At 48.3% G+C, this 16,708-nt stretch overlaps 1 protein-coding gene across 1 annotated transcript; it reads left to right on the top strand.

The window, feature by feature from the left end:
- OSCP1 (organic solute carrier partner 1) lies at positions 1 to 16,497 on the top strand. The gene is made up of 10 exons (XM_001510304.6): positions 1 to 213; positions 6,550 to 6,704; positions 7,289 to 7,456; positions 8,588 to 8,668; positions 9,730 to 9,833; positions 10,955 to 11,083; positions 11,956 to 12,025; positions 14,287 to 14,426; positions 15,062 to 15,125; positions 16,291 to 16,497. Exons 1-10 carry the CDS (start codon positions 102 to 104, stop codon positions 16,405 to 16,407), a joined length of 1,140 nt encoding a protein of 379 aa, XP_001510354.3. The 5' UTR covers positions 1 to 101; the 3' UTR covers positions 16,408 to 16,497.
- Positions 16,498 to 16,708: the final 211 nt, after the last annotated feature.

Raw genomic sequence — 16,708 nt, forward strand, 5'->3', positions numbered from 1 at the left:
GGCCCCCGGCAACCCGGTATCCCGGCAACCCGGCATCCCAACATCCCGGCATCCCGGCTCCCCGGCCTCCCGGACCCCCGGACCCCGGCGCCCCGACCACCATGTCGGTCCGGACGTTGCCGCTGCTCTTCCTCAACCTGGGCGGGGAGATGCTGTACATCCTGGACCAGCGGCTGCGGGCCCAGAACATCCCCGCCGACAAAGCCCGCAAAGGTGAGCCAGCGGGCCCCGGCAATCAAGCGGTCCAGCCCGTTTATTCACTCAGTCGTTCGGTCCTATTTCTGGAGCGCTTACTCTGTGCGCAGCACTGTACCAAGCGCTTGGGAGAGGACAGTGCCACAGTAAACAGACACATTCCCTGCCCGCAGCCTGGGGGTGGGGGAGACAGACGTCAATACATCGGTCAGTCAAGGCGATCGATCAGTACATCAGTCGATGGAGCGCTTATGGTGTGCAGAGCACTGTACTAAGCATTTGGGAGAGGACAGTGCGACAATAAACAGACACATTCCCTGCTTGCAGCCAGGGGTGGGAGAGATTGATACATCGATCAATCAATGAAATCGATCAATACGTCAATCGATGGAGCGCTTATGGTGTGCAGAGCACCGTACTAAGCATTTGGGAGAGGACAGTGCAACAAGAAACAGACAGTCCCGGCCCGCAACGAGGTGACAGTCTGGGGGTGGGGGAGACAGACATCAATCAATCAATACAATCAATCAATCAATGAATACATCAATTAATGGAGCGCTTACTGTATGCAGAGCGCTGTATTAAGCGCTTGGGAGAGGACAGTGCAACAATAAATGGACACATTCCCGGCCTGCAGCAAGCTGACAGTCTGAGGTGGGAAGACAGACGTCAATACCAATAATGGAGCGCTTACTGTGCGCGAGCTCTGAACTAAGCGGTTGGGAAAGAACAATCTAACGGAGTTAGGAGGCACGTTCCCTTCCCATAACGAACTTACAGCCTAGTCCCCTCAGACAGTCAGGCCTTCCCTCACCCCTGCCATCCCCCATTTAGCTCACTGTGGGTAGGGAATGTGTCCATTTATTGTGATGTTGTACTCTCCCAAGCACTTAGTATGGTGCTCTGCACACAGTAAGAGCTCAATAGATGTGTTTGATTGATTAAAGGGTGCCAAAGGTCACCTGAACCCCTTTGCTGCCCTAACATGCAAAGGGCAGCATGGTTTGGGCTGGCCATCCCCAGGCAGGAATTGCTGTGGACGTTTGGAGCGCCATCAGTAGGGGAACAAAAAAAATAGAATAACCCAGAGAAAGCCCCAATTCTTGGTTTAGCCAGGGCTTACGAAGAGCTGAGATACCAAATGTGATGTGGAGACCGAAACAGTGACAGCCCTCTTTGAAGGAGCCAATCCTGATTCCCATCATCATCCTCATCATTGCTGCTTTTTGAGAGGCCCATACTAAAAGTCCCATTTTTCCTCATCTCCCACTCCCTTCTGCAACACCGTGACTTGCTCCCTTTGCTCTTCTCCCCCATCCCCTCCCCACAGCGCTTAGGTATATATCTGTCATTTTAATTATTTATATTGATGTCTGTTTACTTGTATTGATGCCTGTCTCCCCCGCTCTAGACTGTGAGCTCATTGTGGGCAGGGATTGTCTTTATTGCTGTATTGTACTTTCCCAAACAGCACAGTGTCCTGCACATAGTAAGTGCTCAATAAATACAATTGAATGAATGAATGAATGAATGAATGAATGAGAGTTTACTGTGTGCAGAACACTGTATTACACACTCTCTGGGCCTCAGACAGACGGCTCCACAGAGACTTCTGCTGGAGATCATCTTCAGTCCCAGTTGGTTTGGATTCCTTCATTACCTGACAACTAACCACTTTTCACCTTTTGGTAGGCCACCCTCCGGACAAGGCCAAACTTTTTAAAGGGAGGAGGGGTAAAACTCTCCCTTACGAGAAATTTCAAACCGGGAGTTTCTTTGGCTTGGCGGATTTTATCTGAGCCCGTCTTCCCGAAAGTTGAAGAAGTCCTCATTGACTACAGCTCATTTGAAGAGCTTGCTAGGGAAAAGTCTCCTTCTAACTTTCCCTTGGGAAAAAAGACACCTCTTTGAATAGAGGAGAGTCGATTTTAGTACTGGTTTTGGGATTTTTTTTGGCTGCTGTTATCGTTGTTCGGGTTTCAAGCGAAATGGCAAGATATGGGTAGCTCGAACTGTGTCCTGGAGGTAAATCCTCATTATCTTATGCAACTGAGGAGACTCTATTTAGAGATAATATAGTTTCTACAACCCTCCTGTTCGTCTTTACTTATTCTTCTGTGATTTCTTTTTACATTGCAAGGTGATCTAGGAAAAGATTCTATAAGAGTTATTTTTGATTATTTGAATTTAATGATTAAGAGGCATGTATTCCTGAGCTGGTAGGTTTTCTGGACCATTCGAAGCATAAACTAAATCACAAATGTAAAATGTGAATTAATGGTTCCATGAATCACAACCTGAAGGACTGGAGAGATGTGGCCAGCGCTACAGGGAAACTCCACCTATTTCTATTCCCGTTCCTTTTTGGGGGGAGGTAGTCAATTAATCCATCAGTGGTATTTATTGAGCCCTTCATGTGTATAGAGCTCTGTACCAAACACTTGGGAGAGTACAATACAGCAGAGCTGATAGACAGAATCCCTCCCCACAAGGTTCATACAGTCTAGATATGAAATTATTTCCAATTTTTAAGCATTAATGTGATTGGTGTTTGGGAGAGCGGGTCAACTTTAAAGTGTCGCCCTGTTGAATAGAGTCCACGATCCCTGCTGGCTGTTGTTCTTCAAATGGTGCTGAGAGACGGACTCCATCGGAAGTTTCCTATCCCCACCTCGCCCTTTTAGCTCCTCCCAACCTCACCTTCTACAGCTGTCTCTTGCCTACACCTTTTCCCTGCCAGGAATTCTCTCCCCCTTGGTGGAGGCTGGGACCTCCATGTGGGACAGAGACTGTGTCCAACCCCCTTTCCTTCTATCCACCCCAGCGCTTAGCAAGTGTCTTGCACACAGTAAGCGCTTAACAAATACCCCAATTAGTATTGTACCAAACCACAGGTCTTGCTATCTTCAAAACCCTCCTGAAATCCTATAAGAAGCCTTCCCCAATTAACCCCACCATCCCAAATCCTATCACTCCCAACAATCTCCGTAGAATTATGAAAGTATACTCATCCTCTGCTCTTATGTACTTGTCAATATGTACACTGGTAGCATGTGTTGATACAGTCAATATTTAGCCATCAATGTCCTCCTGTCATTCTCTTGATTTACCAATTATATCCTTGTTCTCCCTCCCTCCTGCACCCACTATTTGTAAATAATTTGGGTCTGCTGACTCTCCCTTTAGAGTAAGATCCTTGTGAGCAGGGATCATGTATTCCAGTTCTACTGTACTTTCCCAAACACTTAATACAGTGCTCTGCATACAGTAGGCACTCAATATATACCAGTGATTGATTGATTGTTAGGTATCAAATAGTAACCAAAATAAAAAAAGCCCAACAGTTGGATGGATTTAAAAAAAAAAAAAACCTCCCTGAAAATAAGGTTCTTGTTTCTTGAACTGGTGTTTTTGTTTCATATGCTCCGTGTAGATGAATGGACAGATATGGATAGAAGACGAGGTATGGTTCCTTTAAGCTACAATCAATCAATTCATCGATAGTATTTACTGAGTGCTTACTGTGTGCAGAGCACTGGACTAAGCCGCCTGCAGTAGATCTCCGCCCAAAGGCCCACGCTCCTCCGGTAGTTCTGCTTCGACTGCTATAGTGAAATCAATCAGTCAGTGGTATTTATTGAACGCTTACCAGATGCCGAACGCTGTTTTAAGCTCTCGGGGAAGAGAGTGTAAGCCCGTCGTTGGGCAGGAATTGTCTCTGTTGTTGAATTGTACTTTCCAAGCGCTTAGTACAGTGCTCTGCACACAGTAAGCGGTCAATAAATACAATTGAATGAATGAATACAGTACAGTAGAGTTGACAGACAAGATCCCTGCTCACAAGGACCGAAGTCTACAGGTAACGGTAGCCATTACCGAAGTAATGGATTCGCACCATTTTCAACAACCACTTCCGAATTTTCACACTGAAGTCTAGTCCAAAACGATAGCTAGCCTCAGAAGCAGCCCCACTGAAATATCATTGAGTGGTGTCCACCAACTCGACTGTGCTCTCCCAAGTGGTTAATACGGTGTTCTGCACAAACCGAGCGTTCAGTAAATACCACTGACTGATTGATAAGCTCGTCTCTAAACTATAAGCTCGTAACGGTCAGGGAACGTTTCCACTAATTCCGTTGTATTGTACTGTCCCAAGCGCTTAGTATCGTGCTCTGCACGTAGTAAGTACTCAATAAATACCGTTGATTAAGTGATTGGGAGTTCTACTGTCTCTTAGCATTATTCCAAGATTTGAACTGCAAATAGGATGGGCCTTTTTTAGGCATATTTGCATCGGTGGATTTTTTTTAAAAAAAACACGTTTCACATGTGGGAAGTCAGGTGGCCTCGGAATCGAATCTCAGACCTGGAAAGTCGGTTTCTTCCAGGGACCGAGATTGGAGTTTTGGATGTAGAGCAGCCTTCCTGGGCAAGTCACTTTCCACCTCTGTCTCCATTTCTTTCTCTGTAGCGTTTGGGTCACAGTACTCCGCTGCTTCCCGGGAATGCCTTTGCTTCGGCCAAGCAGAGCTCTCGTAGACTGAATACCCCTGGAATATTGAATAACCTTTAAATAGAGAAGCAGTTACCTCATCTGTAAAATGGGGATTAAGATTGGGAGCCCCGTGTGGGACAGGGACTGTATCCAACCTCATTAGCTTGTGTCTACCCCAGTACTTAGAACAGTGCCTGGTACATAGTAAGCGCTTGACAAATACCAATAAAAAAAAAATCGGGGGACTTGTCATTTAGGGCCAGTGAATGAGACAAACTGGGCCCATCAGACTTTGACTAGATAACGGCATAAGGGCTGGGGAGCAATGAGGGAGATGGAAAAATGTTAATTTTGCAGCTCTGAAATGAGAAAGCCAAATTAGTGTCCAAACTTTAGCTGAAGTGGCGCACTGGGGAACTTGAGTGCTAAGAGCAGAACAGAAAAGCATCAACCATTTTCTCTCTTCCGCTCTGTGTCGGCTGCCTTCTCCCCTCATGGAGTACGTCCTTTATATACGGTGTTTAATTCCCACCTGCGTATTCTCTCCCAGCACTCAATGCAGTGCTCTGCACAGTTTAATAAATACTATTACTACTTCTGGTCATTTGTGCTCACTGGCCAGTGCTCACTCTGACATCCCCTTTGGCTTAAAACCCAGAGCATGGAGCGTACTTTCCCCGGAGCAGAGATCTTCGTTTTTTCCTTTGCCAGAAGTTAACGTCACCTCAGGAATCCGTTTCCTCCCGTTGGATTGCTTTGAGCTTGGATCCGGGCTATTTCCCTGAGTCCTCGCTACAGATTCAGACCCAAGAGGAATGAAAGATAACATAAGGTTGGCTGCCAATTATTCAGAAGGATCAAAGGAAGCAACTTTGAACTTTTTCAGATGAATTCATTATGCTTTCTAGCATCCTTGTAAAGAGTAGCGTATTAAGAGAGCTTCTGGGCATTTTCTTTTGACACAACTAACGTGAGGCGTTCTGCCTGAATCTTTCCCACTAGGACTTCTTTACATCATCTGAAGTAGGAGGAGAAATGCTGAGGTCAGGTTTGGTTCCCAACCAGGCATTTGCTTGTTTTTTTTATTATTTCCGTCCAACGTTTAGGTAAGGAGGAAGCCGTCTGTGTGCGTAGACGCTAAAGCCAACGGATATTGGAAAACTCGAAAGGAACAAATTCTAAGCCGGGGAGGGCTGGGTGGATTTAGGTGGCATTACGAAGAGGGTGGAAAGAGGCATTTTAAAGACGGGAATCTTGGTCGGGGGAGAATTCAGCCGAGGCGATAAGGTGGCAGCTGCCAGTTTGTCGGACTGTGAGCCCCATGTGGGGCGTGGACCGTGTCCAACGTGATCATCTGGTGCTTACCCTGAGGCTCAATACAGTGCCTGGCACATAGTGTGCGCTTTAAGAAATACCATGTGAAAAACAAAAAAAGAAAAAAAATTTACTCAATTGCGATCTGGTGTCTGGGTCCCTGAAATTCCTCAGGGCCTATGAATAACTGCGGGCGTAGGCCCTCCCCTGAGAACATGGCACCTCACCCTCTGCGGAGAGCTGGCCTTTAATCATTCGGAACAAGGAAAGCCGAACGACAGTGGTGCTCATTCAGAGAGAGGGAAAAAGCAACACCCTCCCCTCAGGTCCACCCCGAGTTGGCCATAAAAGACATCTTTACCCACATTTTCGACAACGGTGAAGGCTTCAGATCTCTACCGGAAGCCGCCCCTACACAGCACAACCACAACCCAGAGCCGGGCCCCCCCAGGCCTTCCATCCTCAGAGGGAGGGAGGAGAGAGAGCGTTCTGAATGGAGTTCCTGGGGCTGGCCATTCAGCCGGATCCTGTTTTTGTCTTCGCAGTGATGAATGATATCATCACAACTATGTTCAATAAAAAATTTATGGAGGAACTCTTCAAGCCCCAAGAGCTGTACTCCAAGAAAGCGCTGAGAACCATCTATGACCGCCTGGCTCACGCTTCCATTATGAGGCTAAACCAGGCCAGCATGGATAAGGTAAGCAGAAAGCTAATCGGGGGGGGGGCCCCCGTTTCAGCATTGCGCTTCCTCCCCCACCCCCAGTCGTCATCCCGCCGCCCCCCGCCCCCACCTTCCCGGGGTCTGCCTGAATGGGCAGCTGGTTTTCATGGAGCCTCTGGGTATATAACAAAGCGCCGGCTCATTCTTTCCAAATCTGACCTCACTGGGGAACCGCCGCATTGCAGGAAGGAGGGCATCTGGAAAAAACTCGAAAAGGAAAACAAAGTTAAACCCGCTCGCTTCTGCCCGGTCACGTGGAAACACCGAATTTTCAGGAGTGCGTTGAGAATGGTCCGATTCTGTGTTTGGTGGGCGGTTTGGCGGAGAGTCATTTTTAAAGGCATAAAAATGGCCTGTGGGGATGTCGTGTTCTCCAGACAGATATTTGCTGCTTTCGGGTAAGAAAGCATATGATTTCCGGGCTTCCTCCCACACTCCGTGTTCTGTGGCCTTCTTGGGCGTCGGGCCAGTCGCCAGGCTTTGATTCTCCGTGACGGAAGCAAGGTGGCTTTAACCTCTGCTCTGTCTTTGCCTCTTTTTGGTGTCCTGTGGGAGTGCAGCTGTATGACCTGATGACCATGGCTTTCAAATACCAAGTCTTGCTGTGTCCCCGGCCCAAGGACATATTGCTGGTCACCTTCAATCACTTGGACGCCGTCAAGGGATTCATCCGGGATTCCCCCACCGTCCTGAACCAAGTGGACGAGACCTTCCGGCAACTGATCGACGTAAGGACCCGTGGCCCTGCTCCTTCTCGTTTTTGTGTATGGACCACGTGACTTGAGGAAGTAAAGGAAAGGCTGCCAATCTCCCCGCTAATTCTCAGGAGCGGAGGAGAATCAAGTTGAGAAGCAGCGGGGCCTCGCGGAAAGAGCACGGGCCTGGGAGGAGGACCTGCGTTCTAATCCCGGGTCCACCATTTGCCTACAAGGCAATCTTGGGCAAGTCACTTCATTTTTCTGTGCCTCAGTTTCCTCACCTGTAAAATGGGGATTAAGACTGAGAGCCCCATGAGGAACAGGGACGATGTCCACGCTGATCATCTTGTATCCGTCTTTGCACTTAGTACAGCGCTTTGAACACAGTAAGCGCTCAACAAATGCCACTAAAAAAAAAGTTAATTGGGGGAAAGTTAGGATTTGGGGACCCTTGCTGTGTTGTGGCTGTGGGCATCAAGGACCATTTTCCCAGAGCCTGGCCAATGTTTGTGTCAGTAAAAGGAAGTGGGGAGGCGTATGGTTTAGGGAGTCAGAGGACCTGGGCTCAAAGCCGGGCTCTCCCGCTTGCCTGCTGCGTGACCGAGGGTGAGTGCATTCATTCGTTCAAACATATTTATTGAGCACTTACTGTGTGCAGAGCACTATACTAAAAGTCTGGGTGAGTACAGCGTACCAATAAACAGACGTATTCCCTGCCCACAACAAGCTTACAGTCTAGAGGAGGAGACGGACATTAATATGAAGACATAAATTACGGATATGGATATAGGTGCCGTGGGGCTGGGAGGGGGGATGAATAAAGGGAACAAGTCAGGGCAAAGCAGGAGGGAGTGGGAGAAGAGGAAAGGAGAGCTTAGTTAAGGAAGGCCTCTTGGAGAAGTCACTTTCCTTCTCTGTGCCTCGGTTACCTCATCTGTAAAAATGGATATTAAATCCTCCCTTCAATTGAGTCTGTGAGCCCTAGGTGGGATAGGGACTATGTCCAACCTTAATGTCTGCCCCAGAGTTTAGTACAATGCCTGTTACGTAGCAGGTGCTTAACAAGTACAATTTTTTTTTAAAAGTGGCTGGGGACTGTGTAGGGTAAGCCCTTTGTTGAAAGCTCCCGGGGAAATCTGGCCTCCCGTCCTTCTTTTGCAGATGTACGGTAGTCTCTCTGCTGGAGAATTTCAGCTGATCCGTCAGACGCTGCTCATCTTCTTTCAGGACCTGCATATTCGGGTAAGTCTGAGGCCTCGGGAACAGCGGCAAGCCTAGAGCCTAGCCCGAATGGCTCCGGGAGCAAGGAAGCGGGGAAGAGGCCCAGCTGCCTAGGATACGATCAATCAGTCGATCAGTCAATGGTATTTACTGAGCACTTAGTGTGTGCAGAGCTCTGAACTAAGCGCTTGGGAGAGTACCGTATAAGAGAGTGGCCTAGAGAAGCAGCATGGCCTAATGGATGGAGCGTGGGCCTGGGAGTCAGAAGGACCTGGCTTCTGATCCCAGCTCCGCCACTTGTCTGCCGTGTGACCCTGGGAGAGTCACTTCACTGTGCCTCAGTTACCTCATCTGTCAAATGGGGATTAAGGTTGTGTGTCCCAAGTGGGACCTGGACTGTGTCCATCCTGATTACTATGATGTCTGGACGTAGTAAGCACTTAACAAAAAAATGGGACTTTCTGAGACTGCTTGTTGGAAGACTGTGGGTGGACGTACTGCCATTTCGAAGATAACTTCAGAGAGGTTACTGGCTAAACTCCTTCCTAAATGCAGAAAGAATTATTAGTGGTTAGATCGTTCTTTTGTAATTATGATATTTATTAAATGCTTACCATGCACCAGAGCACTGTGCTGGAGGAAGATCGGTCTGTCGGTGCTACTTATTGAACACCTAACTGTGTACAGAACACAGTGGTAAGCACTTGGGAGAGTACCACGCAGTAGAGTTGGTAAACACGTTCACAACCCGCAACCATCGTACAGTCTAGAGTCTAGATACAGTGTCGGTATAAAACAGTCAGATAAGACACAAGCCCTCGTCCCATACAGAGCCTGTGAACTAAGTGTATGTTTTTGGTCTTTGGGACGAGGGTGGCGTTAAAGTGATTAACTCAGCAGGCTTTTTCCGAACGTTTTCATAATCCCCCTTACTCGGCCCGGTTGAGACATGCCGGTGGCAGTTGAAAGCCTCCGAGCCCTTGCTCTCTTCGGATGTGGCATCAAAAGGTTAGAATTTTCCGTGCTCCTTTTGGCTCCGACACCAGAGATAATCCGTACTCTACTGTGTTTTTCCGCTGCAGGTATCAATCTTTCTAAAGGATAAAGTACAAAATTCCAACGGCCGTTTTGTGCTGCCAATAACCGGCCCTGTTCCGTGGGGAACCAAAGTCCCCGGACTCATCAGGTAAATGGGAACGACGCCCTTCTCTCGATCCCGAAGTTCTTCGACGCCGAGAACCCAGGATCTGTGAACCTGTGGTTCTCCATGCCCTCCTCCGACCCTCTCCCTTCCTCCTCTGCCCCTCATCCCTCTTTTGTTTTGTTTCATGGTATTTGTTAAGCACTTACTATGTGTCAGATTCTGTTCTGACCACTGAGGGTAGGTACGAGTTAATCCTGAAATGGAGATTAAGACGGTGAGCCCCATGTGGGACATGGACTGTGTCCACCGTGATTAGCCGGTATCTACCCCAGGACTTAGAACAGTGCCTGGTACTAGCTTACTAGCTAGTAAACTTTCTAGCACTTAACAAAAACCAATTCAAAACATTCCCTAACAGTGAACATTCCAAACGGGCCTAAGTGTGAACTGAGTTGTTGTTGTTTTTCTGGCATTTGATAGGCAAGGTTGAACCCCGTCCATGTCCCACGTGAGGCTCACAGTCTTATTCCCCATTTTCCAGATGGGTTAAGTGTGGGCATGGAGAAGTGAATGACTTGCCCAAGGTCACACAGCGGACAAGTGGCAGAGCAGGGATTAGAACCCAGGTCCTTCTGACTCCCGGGCTCATGTTCTACCTATTGGGCCACACGGCTTCTCACCCTCTCCTCTGACCCTTTCCCCATGGCTACGACCGTCAGGCCTGCTGCTGCTCCAGACTCTTCCTTCCCCTCAACCTCCTGCTCGTCCAAGCTCCTCAGCTACGAGCCAAATGGCACCCTTGTTCCCCCCATTAATCCCTGCACCAAAGAAGATGGGAATCCGCCCAGCTGTACTTTATACCATCCCTGGGAGATAGAAAGAGGCTATCTCCATTTTTGCAAATGAGGAAACCGAGGCGCCGAGGATTGAAATGACTTGCCTGAGGACAAGTGTGTTAAGGCCAGGCCTAGAACCCAGGTCCTCTGACTTCCCTACCCTTCTCTCTCAACTAAACCACGCTGCCCAGATGAGGTTGTCACAAGTTCGTTCAGGCACCCTGAAGCCGGCCTTCTTCCGTGACATAGAAAGGACTGCTTTATTCCTTTCATTGTGCAAGGGGGCTCCTTGGCATCTTAGAATAAAGAGGTCTCATTGTGTTGTAGAACGTTTAATAGCAAAGGAGAAGAAATCAAGAGGGTCGAATTCACTCATGGTGGAAATTATGTCAGCGCCCAGAGAGAAGGCTCTTTTGATCTTTATGGAGATCGGGTCCTCAAACTAGGGACGAACATGTAAGTAAATTTCCCATTTCCTGAAAGAATTTCATCCCTCGATCAATCAGTAGCATTTATCGAGCGCTTACCGCGTGCAGAGCCCTGTACTTAATGCCTGGGAAAGTACGGTGCAATCAGTCGATGGTATTCATTGGGCATTTCCTGTGTGCAAAGCATTGCATTAAACGTTTGAGAGATTAAAACGCAGCAGAATTTGGCAGGCGGTCATTCATTCATTCATTCACGCCCACCAGTCTAATTTAACAGGGAGAGACCGACATTAAAATAAATCACAGTTAATGTATAGAAGAGCTGTGGGGCTGAGGGTGGGGGTGAATATCAAGTCAGGTCCTTTGATTAAAAACTTGCTTGAGGTCAGTAGTGAAAACATCTCCCGAAGGGACGGTAACTGCTTCAAAAGGTACACAGAGTTCTGACATTTTCAAAAGCCAGAGAGGAACTGAAACTAGAAGCTGTTACCGCAGGTCAACGTCAAGATAGAAATAGCCCCACGACGCCGTTCTCGCACTTGGCAAGCAGGCGACAAAGAGCTGACAATCTTAAGGCACTAGGCATTTTTCTCAATTGTGGGTAATTATCACGTAGCGCTCCATCCAGGAAACACTTGAGAAATCGTACGAGGAGTTCCTTCCTGACGGCTTCTTCCACGGAGTCCGTTGCTTGCGGGGGGCAGTGAGAGCACAGAGTCCTTGACGCCCACTTTCTCCTATTTTTGGATTCCCAGCACCTTTCCCAAATTTACGCATCCCCCCTCTCCCCCTGCCAGGCCAACCACCCAGTGTTTCGACAGGAGAGAAGTCAGCATGCTGCTTAGCTTAGTCTTTGTTGGGTAACGCATTAGGTGTTTTGTTTTTCCCCAACATTTCCAGGTACAGTGCGAGTCGACCAGTGGAAACGCACATGTCTGGAACATCAAAGAGTTTAGCATCACACGCCAAGGTCAGAGAGCCTCTGCATTCGGGAGCTATTGGGTGGAGATTTCGTTTTCTATCTTCCTGGCCTCTGGGAATGCAACCAGCTGCAATTACGCTTAGAACGGTGCCTGACATATAGTGAGGACTTAACAAATACCTTAAAAAAAAAAGAAAGAAAGAAAAATTGAGGTGGGGGAAGGGGGAAAGGTTCAGGAGCAGATCTTTATGAGATGAAAGAGCATCTCATCTCTATCTGAGGCTCAAATAATAATAATTGTAATATTTGTTAAGCACTTACTAGGTGCCCAGCACCATACTAAGCAGTGAGGAAGATATAGGATAATCTGGTCAAATACGGGCCCTGTCCCGCGTGGGGCTCACAGTCTAAGTGGGAGGGACACAAGATGAGGAAACCGAAACACAGAGAAGTTCAGTGACTTGCCCAGGGTCACGCAGAAGGCAAGGGGCAGAGCCGGGATTAGAACCCAGGTTCTCTGGCACGGGTTTTAGAGCCGGCTCTGCATTTCGCATGCAGAGAAATCTGAATGAGGTCATTTAGGGCTCGGTTTGGCTGCACTAATTAAGTAAGGATACACAACAGAGCTTGGGAAGTGGCCTCGTGCAGCCAACAGAATTGGACTCGCCTAGCTGCTGCTGCGTTCCAGTCCTCGAGAGGGTAGCGGGGATTATGGTATTTGTATTTGTCGTTAAGTGCTTACTATGGGTCAAACACTGTTCCAAACCCTGGAGTAGATTTAAGGTAGTCAGTTTGGATACAGTCCCTTTCCCACCTGGGACTCACAGTCTAAATTGGAGGGGGGAGGATTAAATCCTCATTTTTCAGATGAGTTAACTGAGGCACAGAGAAGTGAAGTGACTTGCCCAAGGTCACGCAGCAGACAAATGGTGGAGCCGAGATTAGAACCTAGGTCCTCTGACTCCCAGTCCCACGTTCATTCCACTAGGCCATGCTGCTTCTCTTCTTTTATGGAGACTCTCTTTGTGTTTTTTTGGTTTTTTATGGTTCAGCACTCCACGATGTGTTTGGTTTTGTTTTTTGTGTTAATGACTTTTATTAAGGCCCTACTGTGTGCCAGGCACTGTACTAAGTGCTGGGGTAGTTACAAGCCAATCAGATTGGACACGCACCTCATCCCACATGGGGCTCGCGGTCTTCATCCCCATTTAACTGATGAAGGAACTGAGGCCCAGAGAAGTGAAAGGACTTGCCCGAGGTGACCTAGCAGACAAGTGGCGGAGCCAGGATTAGAACCCAGTTACTTCAGACTCCCAGGCCCGTGCCGTAGCCGCTAGGCCACGCTGCTTCCTGAGTTCCAAGCCAAGATTCTCATTCTGGGAATCCTAATAGTCAGCTAGGCGGTGGACTGGGAGGAGAGTTAGGGGATGGAGGATCGTCGTTCTCCCTGACTCCAGTCTCTTACGGGGAACCCACCGAATGAGTGGAGATCGACCCAGGGCCTACTGGGTCCGGGGCCAACAAGCTGCTCCCTTGTTGACCGTCTTTTCCCAAGGAAGGAAGAGCTGCCTTGCCTGCCTTAGAAATCAGGACGCCGATCCCTGGGGGCTTCGTTCCAGCTCCTGGCGTCCCCTATACTGAATACATTTAAACTCATTAAAATCTGGATTTCCATTTTGATGGAGTCCTTCCTTTGGCTGGGACCGTCCTCTTAGAAGGCCAGGAATTTGCTTCTGGAGGCAGTTGGAAGGTGTTTCCAGATTTCTAGTGATCGTGACATCCATTCTGTTGCATTTTAATTTAAACTACTTATTTATATATATATATATATATGTATGTATAGATATAATGTAATGTATGTTTGCCAGGCATAATACTGAGCGCTAGCATAGATACAAGTTCATTCATTCATTCAATAGTATTTAATGAGTGCTTACTCTGTGCAGAGCACTGTACTAAGCGCTTGGAATGTACAATTCGGCAACAGACAGAGACAAGTTAATCAGGTTGGACACACTCCCTGTCCTGTACAGGGCTCACGGTCTTAACCCCCATTTTACCCCTGAGGTAACAGGCACAGGGAAGTGAAGTGACTTGCCCCAGCTCACACAGCAGTCAAGTGGCAGAGCTGAGATTAGAACTCAGGTCCTTCTGACTCCTAGGCCTCTGCTCTTACCTACAAGGCCCTGCGGCTACCCTTATCTTTCCTTGCTGAAAATATCCTAAATCTACGTCCTCACGAGCTCTGGCAGTAGCCAGGAACTGCGAGCACCGATGTGTGGCTAGTAAAACCACTCTTTCTTCAATAGGAGAACGCTGCCCCAAACCCTCTGGCCAAGGAAGAACTGAATTTGTTAGCCAGGCTGATGGGAGGATTGGAGATGAAGCAGTCCAGCGGGCCGGAGGCTGGATTCCGAATAAATCTGTTTACCACCGACGAGGAAGAAGAGTACGTTTTACTCCCACTCTCCCCGTCAGCCAGTCGGTAGTATTTATCGAGCACCTACTGTGTGCAGAGCACTGTACTAAACCCTCGGGAGGAGCGCAATAGAATTGGAAGACATAATCTCTGCCCTCAAGGATCTCACAGACTGACGGAACAGGACAGACCGAGAGATGGACAGGTTTACAGGGAGAAGCAGAGGGAGGAAGATCGGGGAGGTAGATAGGGAGGTTCTTAAATAGCAGGGTGCGTGTAAGTTGATATGTGCGAGTGCGTGACTGCATAATTGTCACAGGAGCGGAAAGTATGACCTGAGGAGAAGAAATTCGTGATAACCCCAATTATTCGACCCGCTCTTCACGTGGTTACCGTGTTCCATTCTGCACGAACCCTCTGCTCCCTCCGAAATCAAGAACTAGACGGTTCCCCTGACACACTGTAGTTATACACGAAGTGCTGTTGAATGCAAGGATCGATTATGTGATGAAAAATTAGCAGGAAATAAAAGGAACGAAAGTAGATTTAAGCCTGTCGCTAGAGTTTTAAATGACATCAAGAGCTACGGTTTATCTCCTCGTGTTAAATCTAGAGATTTTTTTTTTTTTTTTAACTGCGGATTTGTGTTTTACCTCCCAATCCAGGCAAGCGGCATTGACCAGACCCGAAGAATTATCGTACAAAGTTATCAACATCCAAGCAACGCAGGTACCTATAAGGCAGTGATGGGAGTTTGGCTCAGACGTTTTCATTCATGTGTTTGTCAGCATTTATAATAATAATAATAATAACGATGTTGGTATTTGTTAAGCGCTTACTATGTGCCGAGCACCGTTCCAAGCGCTGGGGTAGACACGGGGGAATCAGGTTGTCCCACGTGGGGCTCGCAGTTTTAATCCCCATTTTACAGATGAGGTAACTGAGGCACCGAGAAGTTAAGTGACTAGCCCAAAGTCGCACAGCTGACAAGTGGCCGAGCCGGGATTCGAACCCATGACCTCTGACTCCAAAGCCCGGGCTCTTTCCACTGAGCCACGCTGCTTCTTCATTTATTGAGCACTTCCTGTGTTCAGAGCACCAAACTAGGGGCTGGGAAAGAGAACACGAGGGGTCAGACTGGTAGCTCCTGGCGGGCAGGGAAAATGCCTATCAACTCTATTATACTGTACTCTCCCAAGCATTTAGTACAGTGCTCTGCACTCAGAAAGCACTCAATAAATACCAATGATTGATTGGTTAGTTTTCATTGTTTAGCATATTGAGCACCTGGACTGGAGCCAGTGGAACTGCAGGGCCCTCAGACTGGGAATAAGAGAATGTGAGAAGCGGCGCGGCTCAGTGGAAAGAGCCCGGGCTTGGGAGTCAGAGGTCACGGCTTCGAATGCCGGCTCTGCCACTTGTCAGCTGTGTGACTGTGGGCAAGTCACTTCGCTTCTCTGTGCCTCAGTTTCCTCATCTGTAAAATGGGGATTAAGACCGTGAGCCTCACGTGGGACAACCTGGTGACCCTTTATCTACCCCAGCGCTTAGAACGGTGCTCTGCACGTAGTCAGCGCTTAACAAATACCAACATTATTATTAACAGACCAATCCATCAATCAGAGGTATTTATTGAGCACTCACTCTGTGCAGAGCACTGTACTAAACGCTTGGGAGAGTATAATATAACAGAATTAGCAGATACGTCCCCTGCCCAATATGAGTTCGTGGGCAGAGAGAGGTACAAAAGATTGGGGAGGGAACTGGGGTTTATACCAGGGAGCATCCTGACGTAGAACCCACTGAATCAGCGGGAGCTAGGCCTCCCCCAAGCCCGCTCCGTGACACCTCCCACTTGATTCAGAGCTTTCTTCTCTTTTTCTTCCCCCCACAGGACCAGCTAAGAAACGAAGAGTTGGCTCGAATCATGGGAGAGTTTGAGATGACGGATCGACCGAGCGAGAGCACGAGCAAAGGGGATGATTTACTGGCTATGATGGATGAACTGTGATGGGGTCCCCCCCGGCCCCCGCGCTCCGTCCACAGGATGTCAACCGTGGCTCGACCCTGATCAAAACGTGGCCGCCTAGTTTTCTATCGAGTCGAGTCTTTACCGGTGGTTTCCCTTAGTGTCGCGACCTCCGCCCCTGGACAGGACTCACGCGCCCATTTTGCACTGTCCGAGAGAGGTTCCGCCTTGACCTCTCTCGAGTTTCCTCTGTAGACATTTTGGAAATGTCCCAAACGATAGCCTCCACCCTGAGCCCCAAATGTGGGCCCCTTCTAGAGCCGCTATTAATCTGTCCTGGCGG

This window comes from Ornithorhynchus anatinus, chromosome 16 (assembly GCF_004115215.2).
Source record: "Ornithorhynchus anatinus isolate Pmale09 chromosome 16, mOrnAna1.pri.v4, whole genome shotgun sequence".
In the NCBI taxonomy this organism is placed as follows: Eukaryota; Metazoa; Chordata; class Mammalia; order Monotremata; family Ornithorhynchidae; genus Ornithorhynchus; species Ornithorhynchus anatinus.

Bases quoted from the DNA above. Each gene is read 5' to 3' on its own strand.
- OSCP1 (XM_001510304.6), top strand. From the start codon at position 102: ATGTCGGTCCGGACGTTGCCGCTGCTCTTCCTCAACCTGGGCGGGGAG. The intron at 214-6,549 runs GTGAGCCAGCGG...TTGTCTTCGCAG, and splicing joins CGCCGACAAAGCCCGCAAAG to TGATGAATGATATCATCACA. The intron at 11,084-11,955 runs GTAAGTAAATTT...CAACATTTCCAG, and splicing joins CTCAAACTAGGGACGAACAT to GTACAGTGCGAGTCGACCAG.